We start from the raw sequence: 22,775 nt of genomic DNA on the forward strand, positions 1-22,775 counted from the left end.
AGTCCATGATGTGGGCATGTCCTAAGAAACTTCTAAAGCTTTCTCATGCTTTATATAATGATTCATTATCCATATGCATAAAATTAGTAATATTGTTATGCATTTTTGCAGATTTTGCAGGTGGAAAGAACTTACCAAGAAATTTTTGGGCCATATCATTCCATGTAGTGATCGATCTTGCAGGAAGAGAAGAGAGCCAATGCTTAGCTTTGTATATAAGGGAAAATGGAAATAATCTTAATCTAATAGCATTATCTGTAACTCCATTATATTTAATTGTGTCACAGATTTCAAGAAAAGCATCGATGTGGTGCCATGCTTAGCTTGATGTGGTGCCCTGAACTGTTGGCGCAGTATAATCTCTCAAGAGTCTACGTGGATTTCCACCATCACCAACTCCATCCATCTTTTTATCGTGATTTATCTAATCTCTCGGTCGCCTTTTAAATGTACGTTCAATTTCTGGATCAAACTTAGCAAGTTTTCCTTGTTGGCTACGTGTCATACACCGATGTACACTATGGAGAAAATAAAATAAAATAAAAAAGCTAGATTAAACTTAGAATTTTCTTGTATTAATATTAATTGGTAATAAACAAATAATCCCCGGCAACGGCGGCAAAAACTTGTTCATAAAATTCTAAACGTGTCAATGAACAAGTAATATAATGATGAGAATAGTATCGTCCCACAGAGATTGATGATTAATAAAATAATTAAATATTGAAAATGGACTAATTCTAAAATTTATCTAACAGATCAAAATAGAATTGAATATAAATAAAAAACTGACAATTTTAGAAACGAAATTTTAGAAACTAAAGGCAGATAATCAATCAGATAAAATATATTAGAGCATCCGATTTCACCATGACCACTAGATATGAATTTTAGATCATTATGCATATAAGAACAAAATCAAACATGTGATAGCGGAATTTCCTAGTCTATTTACTATCATATCTCTAGATATAGCAAACCTACTCAATTTATCAATCCACTATATCTCTACATGAATTTAAATAAACATAAGTGCATTAAGATTTGTAAATATTCCTAGTTTACAATGAATCTTTGGGACCACCTTATCACTTAAAGCTATACAAATAACATGGTAGCCTTCTATCCACATTTAATTTATGGTTATCTATTATAAGAAGCAATTGCATATTATCATTTCTTGATCTCAAACATTCACATAAGATCATTCAAGTGGTGGCCACTCACTTTAAGGCATTAATCACAATAATATAAAACTCACATGAATGAAATCACTTGCAAAACATAAAAACCAGGAAATTGATATCCTCATGGTTAGGCTACATCGTAGCCGTAACAAAAAAATTAGAACATAATAGAAGAAGAAACAAAAATATAAATTAAACCCAACATCTTGAATCAAAGAACAAGAATTCTGTCACCGCTTTTGTCTTCTCTTCAAAATACTTGAAAAACTCTCAAAACAATAAAAAAAAACGATCTAAAAGAAAACTAGCTATTCCCCCAAGCTCTCAATGTTATCCTATATATAAGATAACATCTAAGACTACTATCACAAGGCAAGTGCTTCTTTTTCACATAAAACTAGGGAATAAATTGCAGAATTCCCGATATGATATTCATCTTCTAACTCTTCTCTGGGTAGCATATTCATTTCCTTCTTTTTGCTATATTTTCCTTATTTTCTCCATGTGTTACTATTCTGCATAAAAAAGGGAAATTTAAGTAAATAGAATGAAATCTAAATATTTTCAAACAAATATTGCATTATTTTATTGTCTAAAATAGGTAAAATAACTCTATTTTTATAGAGTTATCAACCATCCCCTTAAAATGGTTATTAGTGTCAAAGTTACCATGTTGCTTTAATAGGTTTCTTGCTCTTAGCGGACTAAATTTGTTAATATACATGTTATTGCCATAATGCTCTATATTGGCCCATTGTCGCGCGCATGTTTCTTATTAGTATTTATCCATATTGACTTTTAGAAGTGTGTTCAATGACTTAGAAAACCTTTTAGATATCAAATATGTAGTAAGGGGTCTTGTTAAGCTTCAAACTCTAACACGCATTGTGGTTCTAATTCCCTTTTGCCTGAACTTTTGGAAGAAAAAGGGTTCCTTTGTACTACTAGAGCATCATTTAAGAGTTTGAATTCTTACAATCTCTCTTATTTCTATTTTGTCTGATAACTTGTTCTTGTGTTCCTGCCTTCCTATTCTGTTAATGTGGTTAGGTCCATTTCACATGTGAATCGCTGCTTACATGTGAGATGGAGTGTTGAGAAATATGCCCCGCTTACATTTTGAAAACCATTTCATGACAACTTATGCAATTTCAGAAAAAAGAAGTTTCCTAATATCACCTAGTTTATCCATGGATCTTCTCAGTTTGATACAAGTGCTGTCTTTTTCATTTCTCTGTCTAGAATTATTGTCATACCTTTTCGTCGGATCATTCTACTTTGATATGCTTTTTGGTTACGTTGTGCTACAATATAACTTTGCGTTTGAAGATTTAGTGAATATCATGCCTTTATCATTCTTTTATAAATCATGAAGGTAAATTTTTGTCCCTCCCTCTTTACTTATTTATCTATTGAAGGGAAAAAAAGTTTCGAATGTAAAAGAAGTGCTCATTTTCTTGTACATTGTTTTTGTTGGCACAACATATAGATGTAACAGGTAAAACATTATGCGGTTGCCCTTTTCAATTACGAAAAAAGGAGATACAAGATCTAAAATGGAGGCAAAACAGGGTCAACTAAAGCTGAAATGTTGAAACAATAAGCAATAGTATAATGAAAACCTCAGGCAATTGGTTCTCATATCTCTTCTAGGAGTTCCATCCTTTCTTTAATAGCATATTCTCATTGTAAATTGAATGTTTAATGAAGCCACTGTGTACTCTTGGGGAAAACTCTATAAAAACTATTTTGAATTAGAACAAAAGGTGGCTTCTCTATTTCAAGTAGGATATATACACGATTTGAAGTCATAATTGATTAGAGACACGGAAATGTATCATCTATTTTAAATTTCTAGGAAACATCGACTTCACTATAATCTTTCTAGGAAACTTTGGCCAAAGTCGAATTTCAAGAAGTTTGTGGGTTAGGGGAATATGAAACCAATTCAATTGGCGCTCTTCCTAATATCACGGTTCAACTGTTGCTTACCCTCTAAGTACGTTATTACTTATCAAAACATTCATCATTGAATTAGGGCATGTTTATGCACAATCCTAGTATTAAATGTATATGCTTAGGAAGCACGGACAGTCTCCGGGGGCTTCCATGTCGGTGTTAGACACATGTCGCACGTGTCGGATACCGATACTCGTCCGACACTCTTTTTTTTATTATTTATTTATTTGTAGATTTGAATCAAATTAATTTGATTGAAATAATCATAAAAATGATAATTTATCATGTATATATAAAAATATACATTTAATATAAAACGTGTCCCAACTTGTCGAAATTCTTTATTTTTTGATAAATGACGTGTCGGCGTGTCGGTGCTACTTAGACGCTACATCGGTATGCCAAATAGTTGACCATATTAGGGGTGTGCAAAACGGACCCCCTGGATCGGCCAGTTTGGTCCGGTTCCCAGGAGTGTCGGTCCGGTTCCCGATTCCTGAAAGTGAAACCAATGTCCGAGCGGTCCGGCTCCCAGTTCCAAGGGGGAACCGAACCGGACCGGACCAACTATGTATGTATATTTTTTATTTTTTATTTTTTCAAAAAAATTATCAAAATGTGAACTAAACCCACGTACAAAGTTTTCCCTTAACGTTGCACCACAATGATTTGTCTCTCATCATCGCTTCCATCAATATGTCCAGATTTGTCACTCTCTCTTGTTGTGGTGGGAAAAAAATAAAAAAGTGTCCAGTTTCCGATCCTAGGACCCACCGGTTCAGTCCCCTTAAGTCCATCAAGCGTCGGTGAAACAGAGAAAAATTAACTATTCTTATATGGAGAAAATTTTCCAATTAGTCCTAAGCATATTATATAAATACCAATTCAGTTATCAACTTTTCAATTTTGCCAATTTTGTCCTAAACCTTTGCGGGAAAATTCCAATATAGTCATTCCGATTAACTTTCGCAAGAAATTACTAACATGGTAATCCAATCATCGCTGACGGCTGGCCTCATACATGGCACACTGTCCCACAAGCGATTACCGACGAATATTGGCCGAAAGGGCTACATTGAAATTTCATGCAAAAACTAGCTTAGGACTAAATTGGCAAAATTAAAAAATTTAGAATGAATTAGCATCCGTGCTATAAGTTTATGACTAATTAGACAATTTCCCCTCTTATTTGAATCTTTTACCAATGTTTATTTGATTGCGAAATTACCAGCCATTCAAATATTTTACCAATTTTTATTTGTTAAAATTAGTAAAATGTTAAAATTGTTAACTTTTATATGAAATTATCAACTTTTATTTGATTGTTTCGAAATTACTAACTATTCAAAAATTTACCAAGATTTCTTTTGCACAGCTTACCAATTTGTTCAAGTTAATGACTCTACTAGGAAATTATCAACGTTGGTAATTTGTTCAAATGTTATTAGATTGGTCTGGAAATGTTAATTGAGTCCCCTTACCAACATTTGAGTTCACTTACCAACGTTTGATAGATAGGTTTGGAAATTACTAACTAGTCATATAATTTACCCACATTTATTTGTTACAAGCTACTAATTCTTATACCAAATTACCAACTACTTTCAAAATTACCAACTACTCTATTAATATACCAACATTCATTTGCGATGTTTATTCGATTGTTTCAACATTTATTTAAAGAAAATGACCCTCACATAAAAGTAGCAACTCATTTTGAGTTAGTTTTCAATATTTATTTGATTGCTATAAAACTACTAATTGTTCCAATAATTTACTGAGATCTATCACAACATACCAACCAAAAAAAGGTTGCGAAATTATCAACTCTTATTTGATTAGATAGTAATGTTTGGTTGATCCTTTCAAAAATACCAAATGTTTCAATAATTTACCAAATATAATTTGGACAACTTACCGACATATTAAAATTATTACTCGTATAAGAAACTGCCTACTCCCTTCAAATCGCAAACTACATTTCAATAATTTACCAACATTATTTCCAAAGCTTAAGTTACCAACTCTTAGAGTCACTTTCCATTATTTAATCGTTCCAAAAGTATATTAATTGTTAGTCTGTTCCAACTGTTCTCATAATTTAGCCAGAATTCTTTGGGAAGCTTTCCAACGTATTAAAGTTATAATCGTAAAACTAAAATTAATTATTAATATGCGAAAAGTTAGTAAATCATTCCAATTAATATTTGCAATTTGCTGTAAGAGCAAAGTAATTATAATACGATGTTGACTTTCCCAAATGAATATTAGTAGGTTCTTTGAACATTTGATAACTTTGAAACAATCAACTAGTTGATAAATGGACTCAAATGAAAGTTGTAAATTTACTATAGAAGTCAGTAACTCTAGTACTTTGATAAGCTACACAAGTTAATATTGATAATTTAAAGAGACTAGTTTAAAACACTCAAATAATTGTTGGTACCTCCACAAAACTAGTAGTAACTTACTAAGATATCACATGTTAAATAACCATCGATAACTTACTAACATGTCGCAGGTTAAATAACTTACCGGTCAAAAATTTAGTCACCATCAGACTTTTGAAGTTACTGGCGTTTTTTAGGAAATACCAACACTCACCGCAATTTCACACACAGAATGCCAGAAATCTACCCATATTACAAGGTACAAAAAGGGCAGAAAATATCGTTGATTTTGGCTGTTTATTAGAAACAGCAGCCAATTCAAGTTAAGGTGCGTTCTGATCATTAACCTGCAAATTCACACATTTTAACAAGCATCAAGAGCTGAATGTAGGAGTGATGGACTACATCATCTCGACAATTGCTCTGCTGACAATTTTTCCCTGGTCAAGTTCTTGATATGCTTTGCCAGCCTCTTCAAGTGTGTATTTCCTTGAAACTGCACTGGTGAGATTGAAGATCCCTGATTCTGCCAACTTGACCAACTTGGGAAGATCCTGCCTTGTTCTTGCTCCGTACGAGCCAATGACTTTAATCTGATTGAGAAAATCATTGCTAATAGTTAAATCGTTCGAGTCTTAATGCAGCAAATTGGTCCTAGACCATACATTTTCCTATTAATCCCTAATCATTCTTCACAATAGCCTAAGAGTGAGAATAAATAACACTAGGTGCACTTTAAAATTCATGATGATATGAACATCTGCACTAGGGTGTGATGAGTGCTCCTGAAACAAATTTTGAGTAAATTTTATCTAGAATAGTTCAATTTTCAAGCAAATGGGAATACATAACAGGAGGAAAATTAATCCATTGAAAACTGTAAAGTTTCCCCAATTGGTTTCTTAACAAGTTCCCTTGGGACACTCGTTAACAAAATATTCTAAACTAATCAGCAGAATTTCAATCAAAAGTTTATCAAGACTCAAAATCAAGAATTCAAGTTCGTAAAAGGAATATCTGAAATTCACTATGATATAAGCATCACAAGTTCGTGCGATTATAATAAGTCATAACAGCCACAATAAAGTCATGGTTCTAGTGAAATGCTCATGTCACTAATGTCAACAAGATGCAAGTATACTACAAGACTTCATTCTAAATACATTAAAGTACTGGGAACATCACGTTGATGCACTGTGTTTATAGTGCCATCAAATTCAAACATGCAGTTCAGAAATCGTTACTTTAAGTATACCCGCCAACCTGGTCCAAAAGGGATTGAAAAAACAGTTTCCTGTTATTTGTTACTTGCGAAACATGTTTTACAAACTGTGCTCTTAAAACCATTTCTTCAGAACGATTGAAGGCCCTAAAACTCAATAGCATCCACCTTACCAGATAGGTTGCTTTTGAGGACAATGGCTGAACAAGTAAAACAGCTATTGTCCTTCAGTATTCCTTTCTTTCCCAACTCCCTTACTTTTCAACAAGAAGGTTTCAGTTAATAACGAGGGAACAGCAAGTTAAAACGTCATTTAGTGAATGCAAGATAACTCTGTAACTAGTGCCATGCAAATGGAAACAAATTCACCCATATCACAAGTAGACTCGGCTATTCACCTTTCTGCGGACAAGTCGATTTGTGTCTACCTCCCCCACAGCACCAGATTTTGCAAGTCCTATCATCACGGCTTTTCCACCATCCCTAACACTTTGTACACACTGCATGAACGTTTGTGGTTTTCCCAGAGCTTCTACAGCAATATCAACACCCATCCCTCCAGTTATTGTCTGCCAATAGATGGGGGAAGCGCTTAGTCAAGAAAGAGTATAATGATATTAATAACAATAATAGTAATAATAAGAAGAGATTGCAGAAAGCAAATTGAGCCAATTCGCAAAGCACACTGGAAGTCAATCATTAGATGAGCATGTCAAGGTCAAAGCAAAGTGAAGAAAGTGAAAATTGATGGGTATGGAGCATAAAATCATTCATGGGTTCAACCAATTTACCCGCTAATCTATATCAAGTCATCTAACACACGCTATTTATCCATCTTAACCTCTTCCAGTAACTAAGTGCCAGTAAATCTTCTTCCCCCTCCCCCCAGGATTTAAGATGGTGTAGCCATGCAAACTGACAACCTAAAGTGCTGTAAAGAGAAGATGGTACGTCTAGGGCTGGTTGAAAGGATGGGTTGACCAAGAGACCATGGACAGACCTCAACAAAGGAATGTTGATTCTTGAATAAATGGATCTTGCGAGCATTGTATTAAATGAGAAGTTATAACATGCTCCCAAATATTGCTCCTCATGCAGTCAAACCATTGGATCTTGAGGATGCATTTAATGCATAACATTATTGTGCATCCAGCTTCTCAGATGCAATTTTCCTAGAGCACCGATAAGAAACCATATCAAATAGGGCAACATGGTGTGGAAAGATCCATGTGGCGAACTCCATAGAGGGAGAAGACATCTGTGACTCATGCTTTTTCACCTCACCGTGACTGTAAAAGGGAGCACGTACCTTAATCTTTTCAATAGCATCCTCTTTGATTGCATTCACGGTGTGGGTGGCCCCAAAAATTTTAGCTTCCTGTAACTTTTCATCACTGATATCCACAGCAATAATATCAGAGGCACCAAATGCCTTAGCTATCTGCAAACAACTGAAACATTCAAAAGGTCATACTTATGTAGGAAGAGAGGACTAAGGTATCAAAGGAGGCAAAGCATTAGGGATTAGATGGAACGCCCAGCAGACCTCCCCTCATACCAAAATGACAAGTTCAGGCGGCATAAATCATAATGCACAAGTTAACCCTACCAGCTTAAGCAATATCTTTTATTTGTCAAAGAAGCTCCACTTTTCTTGGTTAGATTACATCTTAGATGGATAACTGGAAAAATTGTCTCTAGACAAACAGATGTATATAAAAAGTAGGTTGATTAAAACCTGTAAACCTTGTCTCTAGAAATCTTAAACATGATATTTAGGGACTTTAGGTGACGCCTAAAAATAATGTTGAAGTTATTGTTTGCAGCAAGGAACTTGACCAAAGAAACTGTCAGTCACATTGTGTCATGAATAGGTATATTCAGGTACTAAGATTGGTTTTTTTATGGGGCATATGCAGGGTTCATCTAGGGACCACTTTACAAGATTCAACAACAGCTGGCAGGGGAAGAAATTTTCAGACAAAAGGGAAAGTATGAAGTGTCCCAATTCCACAATCTATCTATTGATTGATTCCAAAATGAAGAAATTGGAGAGCTCTCAAGGCCGAGACATGAAAAATCTTGAAATCAAATAAGAATGGCCAGAAAAGGTGAACTGTTTGACATAGTGGTAGAAACTTCACAGACATTAACTGCCATGGAGTTCATCAATCACATTTCTAGCACATGATTGAAGTGCGGAACTTTTCGCACAAATCAATGGAAAATAATCAATCACGTTAGCTCCAGGAGAGTTCAGATGATACCATACCTACTAGTGCATATTTACCAGAAAAAAACATGTCCTTGTTCGATTACAGTTGTATGCCATTCCATCTAACCACAGTTGGATCGCTGTGCATTTTTCCACGACATAACAAAACTCATGTTCATTTAGGCAAAGTCACTTCGGATGTGTGTAAGCGAAATACTAGATATCCATATGCAATGTTGGCTGTAGCTTAGATGATGTGGGAGCGAGGTACCTTGATCCGACACCTCCAACACCAATAACAGCGATGGAATCCCCAGGACGCACCTCAGCTGCGTGGGTCATAGCACCATACGCAGTGAAAGCTGCACAGCCAAGAATGGCAGATTCCGAGTAGGGCAATGAGGCTGGTAATAAAGCTAATCCATTTGCGAGCACAATGCAGTATTCAGCCATCCCTGCCATACTATTCATATAAACAGGTTCACCTGCAAATATATCCGAGATTCAGGCAGAAAGCACCGTGCAAAAGAAGGAGAACCATCAAACCTACACATGGTGAATTAGAGATCAAAGTAACTCGTACAAACACTGGGACATGAAACAGCATTAATGAGAAGGGGTAAGTCCAAGTGTAACATCCATCTACAAATTCGGGAGGAGAGAAGAGAAGAACTTGCCAGTGCCGTGGAGGAAAAGGCGAGTATTGCCGTCGAAAAGGGTGCCCCGCCCACGGCAATAAGCGAAGAAATCCTCGCACAGGTCATCATGACCCTGAAGTCAAATCAGCAAGAGTGAAGGGAAATCGTCAGGTGAGCCAAAGAGAATCGTCTAACGTAATCTTGAGAAGACAGTCCGAAAAAGGCGTGGCGAAGTAAAGATCAAAAGAAGAGGGACCGACCTTAGAGCAGTGGAAGCAGGAACCACAAGGCATGATGAAGGCCCCCACGACGAGAGACCCAACTGGGAATCTGTGGACCATCTTGGGATCGGTGAGGGGGTGGTGCTCGACGACTTCGCCGGTGATCTCGTGACCGACCACGCAAGGGGAGACGAAGGTGTGGTCGCCCTTGAGGACGTGGAGGTCGGAGCGGCAGACCCCGCAGGCCTTGGTGCGGATGAGGACCTCGCCGGGCTGGGGCCGAGGGATTTGGAGGAGCTCGAGAGAGAGGGGGCGGGTGGGATCCCTGAACACGGCCCCCTTCATCGCCGACGACGGGCTGACGTGATACCCAGAAGAGGAGGAGGGCGAAGAGTAGCATCTCCTACCGATCCCCGCATCGCGGTGGGTGGTGGGTTCGATGCCATGATGACGTGCAGGAGCTAGCCATGTCCAGGCGGCGGCGGCGGCGGAGAAGGAGGAGGGGGGACGACGAGGAGCAGCAGCAGCAGGAGCAGCAGAAGAATACGACGACCTGGACAGCAACGCCACCCTCTTTGCTAATCTGCTCATCCCTTCTTCCTTCCTTGTAATTCGAGCGTTACGCAGCTTAAAGAACTGAGCTTGGATTTGCAGTCAGACTTCAGACGACGACCCCGACCACGACCACGACCGCGACGACCACGACCTGGAAGTAGAGAGTACTAAATAGAACACGACGACCATCGGAAGAGGGCGACGTCTGGCTGACTCGCTGTCCCCATCCCGACTGCGGCTAATCTCTGCCGTTGGTTTTGACTTTTACATCCAGCGGCTTCTCGCTTCTCCTCCAAGATAATCTTTCTGACACCACTTATCATCATCTTATCTCTTTCTTTTTTCTCTTTCTTTATTCATTGCTTTATGGTGGAGTTCCTCGATAAGTCCCTCCTAACGTTCCCAATTCATAGAGCATCCGAAAAGTTCACTCAATTGAAAGTTAGATAGGAAATTATAAAAATAATTTTTTTTTGTTCTTTTTTTATGAACGGTACACCCCAAACAATCAAAGCAATCAAATTATTTCCATGCTCCATCATTTTCTTCCAAATTGCTATTATGCTCAAATAAATTTTTATACTAAAAAATCAACATGTTCGTGGGGCATGGGGTAATGATATAATTTGGTAAAAGATAAGCTAAAAATACGTGGATGCCAATGAAAAATTGGATAAGAATTAAGGTTCAACGGGGCGACTAAGAATAAATAAACAGGGTTGGCTTGAAAGACTAAATCTATCCAAAAATGGTCTAAATCATTTTCTTAGTTAGATGGAGCCTAGGATTTCGCCTCAAGAGAAAATCAAATGAATTCTAAGATTTGGGTGAGATCTAAGAAAAGCATGCTTCACGTGAATGTTCTCTAGATGTACACACTACTGAAAAATTAAGGACTTTTAGTGTTCAGTAAGTGGTTCAACATAATCAGAATCAAAATTAACACACACACCATTCGCAAGTTTGAACTAAATTTAAATTTTCCTAAGAATTGCAAAAATTCACAACAAGGAATGCAATCATGACAATTTTCTTTTCTTTTTTCAAATTTGACGAAAATTTTGTCTCACTCCCAAACTTGAATGAAGTATTGTCCTCAATGCGAAAAAACAGATTAACAAAAGAAAAACAGGAATAAAGAAAACTCTCTGGTTGTAGGATGTGTTCATGGATGGTCTTGATAACTAAACTCCAAAAGGGTGATCCTTCAAGAAAGAAAATTAACTTGGAAATAAAAATATTAATCATGTTTTTTTTTGAAAAAAAATGAACTTAAAAATTAATGAAGAAACATAATGAAAATGCTTGGATTGCCTCCCAAGAAGTGCTTGCTTTATAGTTTTCAATCAATCTATCTCAAATGTCGCTATTTTGGAAGGTGAAGTTCAATAGTGGCCTTGTGCTTGTTATAACTACCTTCGAAGTAGAGCTTGAAACTTTGAATGTTCATCTCAAATATGCATTCAGTGTCATGTGCAACTTCAACTGTTCCGTATGGGAATACCTGTGTGATTCTATAAGGACTAGACCACCGGGACCGTAATTTTCCTAGAAAAAGTTTAAAACGAGAGTTATAAAGTAAAACTTTTCGGCCAAATTTTGAACTTTCTTCTAAATATGTATTTGTCATGTCATCTTTTTGTACGCTCCTTGTCCATCTTAGCATTTTCATAGGCCTCGTTGCGAAATTCCTCCAATTCATTCGGTTGCAATAATCTTCCTTCACCTGCGGACTGTATGTCAAAATTCAGAAATTTCAATGCCCAATATGTTGTATGCTCTAATTCCACTTGTAAATGACAAGCCTTCCCAAACACTAGCCTAAAAGGAGACATCCCAATTGGGGTTTTGAATGATGTCCTATAAGCCCAAAGTGCATCATGAAGTTTGATTGACCAATCTTTCCTAGAGGCATTTACTCTTTTTTCGAAAATTCTCTTGATTTCTCTATTTGAAACCTCTACTTAACCACTAGTCTGAGGATGATATGGGGTTGCAACCTTATGTGTGACTTCATATTTACTCAAAAGTGTTTCAAACTATTTATTGCAAAAGTGTCTCCCCCTATCACTTATGATTGCCCTAGGACTGCCGAATTGAGTAAAAATATTTTTCTTCAAGAATTTGACCACAACCGTAGCATCGTTTTTTGGCAATGCTACAGCTGCTACCCACTTAAACACACACTCCACTGCCACTAAAATGTATAAATTCCCATAAGAACGTGTAAAGGGTCCCGTGAAATCAATACCTCCAACATCAAATAATTTACACGCAATAATTTTGTTTTAAGGCATATTTTTTTTTCTAGAAATATTTCCATTTCTCTAACACCGATCACATGAAGCTATATAGGAGTATGCATCTTTAAAAAGTGTTGCCCGTAAAATCTCGATTGTAAAACCTTAGCTGCTGTTTTGGTGGCACCAAAATGACCACCTGCGTCTCTGTCATGACAATGATGTAGAATGTTTGCCTTTTCTTCGTTTGGAACAGATCTCCTTATGACCTAGTCTGCACATACTTTAAAAAGGAAAGGCTCTTCCCAAAAATAATTTTTAACATTAGAATTTTTTCTTATGTTGATATGATAATTCAGGAGGAAAAATATTATTTACCAAATAATTCACAAAATCAGTGTACCAGGGAATTTTTGTGGATTTGATGGAAAAAAATTTCTCATCAAGGAACTCTTCCATAATTGGTCTTACCTCTTCCTTTGAATTTGGAATTCTTGACAAGTGATCCGCAACTAGATTTTCAGTCCCCTTCTTGTGACATCCCGAATTTCGGCCCATTTTTAGGATTTATAAAACGTGCAATCCGTCAGTGCGCTTATAATGGAATCTCGCCCGGGAACTGATCACTCTCGGGTTCTCGTTTTTAAAATAGAGATTTCACTAGAATCGCACTCGATCGAATTTGGCCGTTATTTAGAGCCCAAACTTTGGTGTCGAATTTCTCGAAGTTCCGGGACGAATTTAATTGGACGGTGTCGATATTATTGCGGCCAGCGTCGGTATTACCCGGAGTATGTGAAAAGTGGATTTTTGACCGAGTGCGGATTTGGACTGGTAGACCTCCCTCGTGGTGTGTTTTGGCATATTTTATTTTGGCCATTTTCCTATATTATTAATTAGGATTATTGGGGACCGTTAGATCGTTTTCGGATTTGAACCGTGTCCGTTGGATCGCACTCGAGTGAGAGGTTTGACTTTGAGTCTCTCTCTCTCTCCTCTCTCCTCTCTCCTCTACGCGCCGCGTCTGCCCCCCCTTGCGTGCACGTCTCCCTCCCCCCTTCCCCATGCAACTCTCTCTCTCCTCTTTCTTTTTCTTTTCTTTTCCTTTCTCTCTCTCTCTCTCTCTCTTCTCCTCTTCTTCTTATTCGTTGGCTTCTTTTCCCCCCCGACTGGTTCTGCTCCGCCGTGCCCTGCTCGCCGACCGCTGTTCGACCGCCGTTCCGCCTTCGCCCGACGCCGCCCCCACTGCCGCCGCCGATGCCGCTGGCTGCCGCGCCGCCGTGTCGCCCTTGCTAGCCCCGCCTAACTCCTCGCTTCTCCTCCTCCCGAGCGCGTGAGCCTCGGCCGCCCGTCTCGCCGCCGTGAGTCGCCGCCGCCGCGTCGCCAGCCGCCCCTGCCGTTCGCCTTTCGCAAGCTGCGCTCGCCTGTCGCCCGGCTCGTCCCGCCGCCGCCGCCGCCGCCCTTCGGCCCCAGCTTCTCTTTCTCTCACCCTCGCCCTCACCGCCCAGGCCGACCTCCATCTCTCCTCCAGCTCGTCGCCACCGCGTCGCCGCCGGTCCGCCACCCCCCCTCAGCCCCAGCCTCCTCTCTCTCTCCCTCTCGCCCCCACCCCCGACCGACCTCCACCCTCCCGCAGCTCGTCTTCGCCGCCGCCACCACCGCTGCAGCCCGCCGCCGTAGCCGCCGCCGCCGCCGATCGCCGCCCGACAGCTAGCCGGCCACACCTGGCCAAAGCCACCACCGTGCCGTGGCCAAGACCTAAGCCCCGGCCGTAGCCAAGCACCCAAGCGCCCGGGCCGTGGCCGAGCTCGCCGGCCAGGCCCGTCCGACCAGCGCTGCTGCCCGTCCGACCAGCGCTGTCGCCCATCCGTTCGCCCATGCGCCCCGGGCACGCCGCACGGCCATCGCGCCGCGCGCCTGTGCACGCCGATCGGCCATTGTGCCCGCGTTGGGCGGCCACCGCGCTCGTTGGCCCGCGCCCGCGCCGGGCCGGCAGATCGTTCCACCCGGGCCATTTTGGGCCCGAGCCGACTTTTCCCGGGCCAAACTTAGGTAAGTGACTTCCTAAACCCTACCTAGAACTTTGGGTATTTTTTAGACTTGTTTAGGATGTGATTAGTATCGGGTTAGGAATTAATTTAGGCGTGGGCTAATTAGATTGAGTGTGCCCAATTTATGAATTATTGTGGTGATAATTGTGTGGCTAATTTAGTGATTGACTGAGATAAATAGCATGACTGAATTGTCGTGGCGCTTGTGGGTGAATTGGAATCAATTGAATGTGTTGACTTGAATGTCGGGTCGGTGGGCCGATGTGGGGAGCATGAATTGAGTTGACTGATGTGGCGTGCTAGATTGACATTGGTAAAAGGGTGGTGATTGAAATTGATTTATATGACTAAGAGCATGGTGAATTTTGTCTTGTGGTGCATGTGCATGAGAAAAGCCCGGATCGATCGGAGGGCTGAGCCTGAGGCGTGTTTACGCGGGCTATGAAAGGTGAGTCAGACCTGAGGCGTAGGTTACGCGGGTCATTGGAAAGGGAAAAATGTCCTGAGGCGTGGTTACGCGGGACGAAGCCTGGCTTGATCTGAGGGCTGACCTGAGGCGCAGTAGCGCGGGTCGTGGGAAAGTGTGAAATGTCCAGTGAGGGACGGAGCCCGGCTTGATCTGAGGGTTGACCTGAGGCGCAGTGGCGCGGGCAGTGTGAAAGGACCTGGGAGGTCGTGAGAAAGTTGGCTGGACCACGCATGTTGCATAGTGTTTGATTATGAGGTGAATACTGCTAGGCATGGTATGGGACGTGCCCAAGTGGTTTTACCTTATAATCGAGACATGCGCGAGTGTTATTGTATGATGCATGGAAAATTTCCTTATGTGATCTGAATATGAGCTCTGCTGGATGCACTAATGTGATTTGACTAATGTACAGTGTGGGCATGTGATTGGATGGCGAGGTAAGTCCATTGATGTGAATTATATATAAGTTATCGGTTAGATTGCATGTTACAACTTGTCTGGGTACGCATTGGCCTATGTGGGGTATAGGGGGTTGCTTATTGAGACTCGTTCTCACGGTTATTATATAACCATTTTCAGATCTGCGACCGTGATTGATCGGAGACGCCACCAGGGTATCTCGGGGATGGAGGACGGGTCAAGTTACCCCATATTTTGTGTGCCCCTCTTTTGTATAGCGAAGTAGGATACCCCACCACTATTCCCTTTTGATGTTGTGTATTTGGAATTATTGTTTTGTGCTATCCCTTTGTCATATTTTATTGTTTGGATTGTTTTAAATTCGCTTCCACTTGCCTTTATCGTTGGGTGTTTCGTTTGGGTCGGCGACGCGTCCTGGGACGTCGCGTTCAATACGACCGTTGAAGGGGTGTCGCGAGCCCGTTGGGGTCCAGGGCGTGACACTTCTTATCTTTGATTTCCAAATCAAATTCTTGCAGCAATAGAATCCACCTGATTAAATGTGGTTTTGATTATTTCTTTTCAAGAAGATACTTAAGAACATAGTGGTCAGAATAAACTACAACTTTTGAGCCAATTAAAAAAGAACGAAATTTATCAAAAGCAAAAACTACCGCCAAAAGTTCCTTTTATGTTGTTGAATAATTCAATTGTGCACCTGACAAGGTTCGACTGGCATAGTAAATGGCTTGAAAAGCTCCATTCTTCCTTTGTCCCAAAACAGCTCCCACTGCAGAATCGCTAGCATCACACATCAACTCAAAAGGTAAGTTTGATTCTAATGCTGCCATGATTAGTGATGATATTAACTTTTCATTTAAAGTGTTAATAGCCTGCACGCATTCATCGGAAAAATTAAATGTTGCATCTTTTACCAAAAGATTAGATAGGGGTTTAGCAATTATTGAAAAATCATTTATAAATCGCCTCTAGAATCTCTCATGCCCCAAAAATCCTCTAACAAGTTTCATAGATGTTGGTGGAGGTAATTTTGCAATGACCTCCACTTTGGCTCGATTGACTTCTATTCCATTTTTAGATATCTTATGCCTAAGCACTATTCCTTCTTGCACCATAAAATGACACTTCTCCCAATTTAAAACAAGGTTAGTATCCTCTCATCTTTGTAAGACCAAAGCCAAATTATTTAAACAAGAATCAAATGATGAGCCAAAAACTGAAAAATCATCCATGAAAATCTCAATAAATTTTTCAACCATATAAAAAAAATAGCCATCATGCATCTTTGAAAAGTAGCAAAGTAACATAGGGACAAGTGAAAGTAGTTTTCTCTTGATCTATTGGTGCAATAAGAATCTGATTATACCGTGAATATCCATCAAGAAAGTAATAAAACTCATGTCCTGCAAGTCTTTCCAACATCTGATCAATAAATGGTAAAGGAAAATGATCTTTTCTAATGGCATCATTCAATTTTCTATAATCCATACACACACACCATCCGGTAACTGTCCTAGTTAGAATCAATTCATTATTATGATTTTTCTGAAGATTCATACCTCCTTTTCTTTGGCACAACTTGCACATGACTTACCGAGGAACTATCAGAGATATGATAGATTATCAATGCATCAAGTAGCTTAATTACCTAAGCTTTAACCACTTCTTGCATTTTCGGCTTCAAACGCTTTTGAGGTTGGATAGTGGGTTTATGTTGTTCCTCCATCAAAATTTTGTACATGTAAAATGAAGGGCTAATTTCCTTGATGTCAGTTATTTTCCATCCAATTGCACCCTTATGCTCTCTCAACACTTTGAGCAATTTCTCCTCCATCAAATCTATCAAAGAAGAAGATATAATTATTGGCAAAAAAGAAACTCCATCTAAATAAGCATATTTCAAATGAGAGGGTAAGGGTTTAAGTTCAAGAATAGGAGGCTCTTCAATTGATGGTTTAGGCTTTGTTGTGTGTTGTCCCTGTTAGGTTCCTCAAGTGCTAAAAACGCAGCGGAATTTATAAACCGAAACCCTAGACAGGATCCATGCGTATATTGAAATCTAAACAGAAGTTCGACACGCACATTTTTGCAGATTGAAGGTAAATTGACAATCGATTGTGTCTGGTTTAACGCCCTAAGTGTTGCGCCTCTACTGGTATCCACACACACGAACGGAAGTCTCCAACAATCCAAGTGCTAGCTAAAGATCTTGGACTTCTTTTTCTTGATCGCCTTTGATCTTCGAGACTCTCTCAAAGATCTCTGAACAGAGAACAATTCTCTTTGTATTCTCTTGGAGGCGTTTTTCTCTCTTAGGATTTATTTTGTCACCCACACGCTATATATATAGCCTCATTATCTACGCGAATTAAAAAAAGTGGGGCCGGGCGATTTGGGCCCTCCAAACTGTCCACCTTTAATCGTACGTTTAATCGTTATCTCATAATGTGCACGACCGCGTAGATAAGTTGAATAGGAGAATAAATTAAAATCTACTTCTTATTTTAAGTAGATCCCGGCGCACAGAAAATATTAACTCAGTTCGTTATTGTGTGCGACCATGTAGGTTCACTAAACATTAGCAGTGCGCTCAAAACCCTTTTTGACCCACAAGTCATAAGCGGTCTCTAGCAAGATGTTATGACTACCTAAGTATAGTGAAGGTCGGTTTTCCGACACAACCTAATCCACAACTAATATTAGAGTATCAACCTTGATTGATTCCTAGAGCAGACCACTAACAATCTCCCACTTGCACTAGAACCAATCATATAAACTAAGTCCCTTTGTCACTTGATTTCCGAGTTAAGCATAAGGCAGGACAAGTGTCATCCTTATATAGCTCAAACTCATTTTCTCGATACCGCAGCTAGACTGTCAAAGCAAGTAGTTGACTCATCAACTCACTTGAGCATGGCCATGCATTTCACAGTCTCAACTCTACGGGAGGTTAGGATATCATACCCTCGTTATATGAGAGGGACAATCCCATCTTGTCTACTCACATCACTCAGCACGATTCATGACATGCCCAGCCATTACCTTTAAAACACCTGTTACGGCTGACGTTTGGTAATGTTAAAGCATGCCAATTCATGTATAGGAAACCATGGCAGACTCAGGTCAAAGGACTATACTCTGTAGCTGTGATGATAAACACTGATGACATTATATAACAATCCTACAGTATTCTCATGGCGGATCTGTCCAATACAATGTTCTTCAACATGTATTCCATGTGATCAACTTTGTATCTCTATATTCATGACCCATGAAACTTGATCATCAGTTGACTCACATGCTAATCTCAAACACCATTGGCATCCCAATGCATAATATCAATTGACTAGGGACATTTAAAATATTAATATCCACTTTATTAATAGAGTTTCACGATCAAATCACGTATTTGATTATCTATTAAGGATATTCAATATTCAGGGGATAAAGATTTCGCATTCAATTATATACTCAAATTAAACCGAAATCAAATATAATATATATTTTATTAATGAACAATGAAAATGTATATCACATATACTCCCACTCACATCAAGACTAATCACTAATGTGTCTAAGGCCTAAAGCGTTACAATGACGCTCATGCTTAGGTTGTGGAAGAGCCTTCGTCAACGGATCAGCTGTATTCAACTCCGTTACAACTTTGCACATCTTGACATCACCTCTTTCAATAAATTCTCGAATGAGATGATACTTTCTGAGTATGTGTTTGGTCTTCTGGTGAGACCTAGGCTCTTTAGCCAAAGCTATGGCCCCATTGCTGTCACAATAGAGGTCCGTTGGATTCGAACTAGTGGGATTGATTCCCAGTTCTTCTATGAACTTTCGAATCCAAACTTTGATGCTTCTGAAGCAGCAATATACTCAGCTTCTGTCGTAGAATCTGCAAGAGTGTCCCGCTTGGAACTCTTCCAACACACCGCTCCACCATTCACGCAAAAGACAAAACCTGACTGCGATCGAAGGTCGTCTTTGTCGGTTTGGAAACTAGCATCAGTGTAACCACTTAAAGTGATCTGTTTCTCACCTCCATAGACTAAGAATAAATCCTTAGTTCTTCTCAAGTACTTAAGGATATTTTTTACAGCAATCCAATGAGGTTCCCTAGGATCTGACTGGTATCTACTTGTCATGCTCAATTCATAAGCAACATCAGGACTAGTGCATAACATAGCATACATGATGGATCCCACAGCTAATGCATAAGGAATCCTACTCATGCAGTCTCGCTCATCTTGTGTTGAAGGACACTGAGTCTTGCTAAGACTTATGCCATGTGTCATCGGGAGAAAACCTTTCTTGGAGTCTTGCATATTAAACCTATTGATGACTTTGTCAACATATGTACTTTGACTCAGTCCAATAAGTCTCTTAGATCTATCTCTATAGATCCTGATCCCCAAGATATAGTTTGCTTCTTCTTTGTTTCTAATGAAGTCAAACTCTTTGACAGTTTCATCGAAACGAATATTCCAGATCCGTGATGCCTGCTTCAATCCATAAATAGAACGTTGAAGCTTGCATATCTTCCTAGTGTTATCTGGTGATGTAAAGCCTTCAGGTTGTGTCATATACACATCCACCTCTAGTTTTCTGTTAAGGAAAGCTGTCTTTACATCCATTTTCCATGTCTCATAGTCATAATATGCAGCAAACGCTAGGATAATCCGAATGGACTTAAGCATGGCCACTGGCGAAAAGGTCTTGTCATAGTCAATCCCATGAGTTTATTTGAAACCTTTAGCTACTAGCCGTGCTTTATAGATGTGAACATTTCCATCCATATCAGTTTTCTTCTTAAAAACATTAAAATAAACAAGATCATCTTGAACTCTAAGAATTAACTTCCCTGTTGTACATCAATAAGAACTCTTCCTGTTGCTAGAAAAGGTCGATCTAAGATAAGTGGTACCTCAAAATCTTCCTCCACGTCAAGAACTATGAAATCTGCAGGAAAAATAAACTTGTCAACATTTACCAATACATCTTCCACAATACCTCTTGGATTTTTAATTGATCAATCAGTCAGTTGAAGGATATTGTGGTTGCTTTTACTTCACCCAATCCGAATTTCTTGAAAACAAAAAAAGTCATCAAATTAATGCTTACACTAAATCACACAATGCCTTTTCAAAGTAAGAATCTCCAATAGTGCAAGGAATTGTAAAACTCTCAGGATCTTTTAACTTCGGAAGTAATTTGTTTTGTAGGATGGCTAAACACTCCTCATTCAACTTCACAGTTTCATATTCTTCCAGTTTCTTTTTGTTTGCCAAAATCTCCTTCAAAAATTTTGTATAGCTAGGCATTTGCGCTAAAGCATCTGCAAAAGGAATATTAATGTGCAATTTTTTAAATACATCAAGAATTTTAGAAAATTTCTTATCTATTTTGTGTTGTTGGAGTCGCTGAGGAAATGGAATTGGTGGCACATATGGCTAGGGATTATTTGGAAAAAAATTTCTTTTGGATGTCTCCTTTGGTTGTTTCTTGACCTCCTCTTCTTTGTTTCTGGAAATCTCTTGTTCGGCATCTTCTTCTCCTACTTGTTTACCGCTCAAGGTTATAACCTTTACATTTTCAATTGGATTTTTCTTTGTGTTGCTAGGGAAAGAACCCTGTTGTCCCCTGATATCATGTTTGCTAACTGCCCCACTTGCATCTCCAGATTTCTGATTGAAGCCTCTTGGTTCTGAAATCTCACGTCTGTGCTCTTGATGAAGTCCTGAGTGGTGTTGGCCATTCAACTTCACAGTTTCATATTCTTCCAGTTTCTTTTTGTTTGCCAAAATCTCCTTCAAAAATTTTGTATAGCTAGGCATTTGCGCTAAAGCATCTACAAAAGGAATATTAATGTGCAATTTTTTTAAATACATCAAGAATTTTAGAAAATTTCTTATCTATTTTGTGTTGTTGGAGTCGCTGAGGAAATGGAATTGGTGGCACACATAGCTAGGGATTATTTGGAAAAAAATTTCTTTTGGATGTCTCCTTTGGTTGTTTCTTGACCTCCTCTTCTTTGTTTCTGGAAATCTCTTGTTCGGCATCTTCTTCTCCTACTTGTTTACCGCTCAGGGTTATAACTTTTACATTTTCAATTGGATTTTTCTTTGTGTTGCTAGGGAAAGAACCCTGTTGTCCCCCGATATCATGTTTGTTAACTGCCCCACTTGCATCTCCAGATTTCTGATTGAAGCCTCTTGGTTCTGAAATCTCACGTCTGTGCTCTTGATGAAGTCCTGAGTGGTGTTGGCAAGTTTGGTGACTATATCTTCCGGATTGGACTTTGTCTCTTCTGGTTGTTTGAATTCGGGTGGCGGTCTCGTCACATTCTGATTATTCCATGAAAAATTTGGATGCCGGCGCCATCCCGGATTGTATGTGTTGGAGTAGGGATTATTCTGCGGTCTATTAAAATTCCCAACAAAATTAGCATTTTCATTAGATTGAGCAAAAGTGTTACCTACCTGACACTCTGTGCTAACATGTCCTCCATCACAAAAATCACATGTTATATTATGAATTTTCATGCCTGAAACACTCATGTTATCTATCTTTTTGTTGAGTGCTTCAATTTGTGCAGCAATTGCAGTGAAAGAATCCACCTCATGAACTCCTCTCAGTAGGCCACTGATAACTATTGGATGCCATTTCCTCTAATAGGTTGTAGGCTTCTTATGGCGTTTTATTATTCAGAGTGCCCCCTGCAGCTGCATCAATCATAGAACGGAGATTTGTATTACACCCATTATAAAAAGTTTGTACCTACATCCATACATGTAGTCCATGATGTAGGCATCTCCAAAGAAACTTCTAAATCTTTCCATGCTTCATATAATGATTCATTATCCATATGCATAAAATTAGTAATATCGTTACGCATTTTTGCAGATTTTGCAGGTGGAAAGAACTTACCAAGAAATTTTTGGGCCATATCATTCCATGTAGTGATCGATCTTGCAGGAAGAGAAGAGAGCCAACGCTTAGCTTTGTCTCTAAGGGAAAATGGAAATAATCTTAATCTAATGGCATCATCTGTAACTCTATTATATTTAATTGTGTCCCAGATTTCAAGAAAAGCATCGATGTGAGCGTTTGGATCATCATTTGGTAGCTCACTAAATTGCACTAATTGTTGAAGCATCTGAATGAGTGATAGCTTGATCTCAAAGTTATTTGCTTGAATT

The 22,775-nt window shown here is 39.3% G+C and overlaps 1 protein-coding gene and 2 non-coding genes across 3 annotated transcripts; 2 read left to right on the top strand and 1 right to left on the bottom strand.

Annotated features, from left to right (window-relative positions):
* Positions 1-105, top strand: LOC115682664 (small nucleolar RNA R71). The gene has a single exon (XR_004005919.1). It is a non-coding gene; the product is annotated as a small nucleolar RNA R71 (small nucleolar RNA).
* Positions 106-5,769: 5,664 nt separating this feature from the next.
* Positions 5,770-10,540, bottom strand: LOC115666468 (uncharacterized). Its single transcript, XM_030588187.2, has 6 exons — positions 9,872-10,540; positions 9,651-9,744; positions 9,245-9,458; positions 8,068-8,209; positions 7,157-7,327; positions 5,770-6,129 (listed from the first exon to the last, which is right to left on the bottom strand). The coding sequence occupies exons 1-6, from the start codon at positions 10,421-10,423 to the stop codon at positions 5,938-5,940; spliced, it is 1,365 nt and encodes a 454-aa protein (XP_030444047.1). The 5' UTR covers positions 10,424-10,540; the 3' UTR covers positions 5,770-5,937.
* An 11,829-nt stretch (positions 10,541-22,369) lies between these two features.
* Positions 22,370-22,474, top strand: LOC115682666 (small nucleolar RNA R71). The gene has a single exon (XR_004005920.1). It is a non-coding gene; the product is annotated as a small nucleolar RNA R71 (small nucleolar RNA).
* The last annotated feature ends 301 nt before the right edge of the window (positions 22,475-22,775 follow it).

The sequence above is a fragment of the Syzygium oleosum genome, unplaced genomic scaffold, assembly GCF_021117445.2.
Source record: "Syzygium oleosum isolate NSW1041296 unplaced genomic scaffold, Sole_v2.1 Sole_v2.26, whole genome shotgun sequence".
Taxonomy (NCBI): Eukaryota; Viridiplantae; Streptophyta; class Magnoliopsida; order Myrtales; family Myrtaceae; genus Syzygium; species Syzygium oleosum.

Bases quoted from the DNA above. Each gene is read 5' to 3' on its own strand.
- LOC115666468 (XM_030588187.2), bottom strand. From the start codon at position 10,423: ATGAGCAGATTAGCAAAGAGGGTGGCGTTGCTGTCCAGGTCGTCGTAT. The intron at 9,459-9,650 runs GCAAGTTCTTCT...ATATATTTGCAG, and splicing joins CCTTTTCCTCCACGGCACTG to GTGAACCTGTTTATATGAAT. The intron at 8,210-9,244 runs GTACCTCGCTCC...TGAATGTTTCAG, and splicing joins GTTGGAGGTGTCGGATCAAG to TTGTTTGCAGATAGCTAAGG.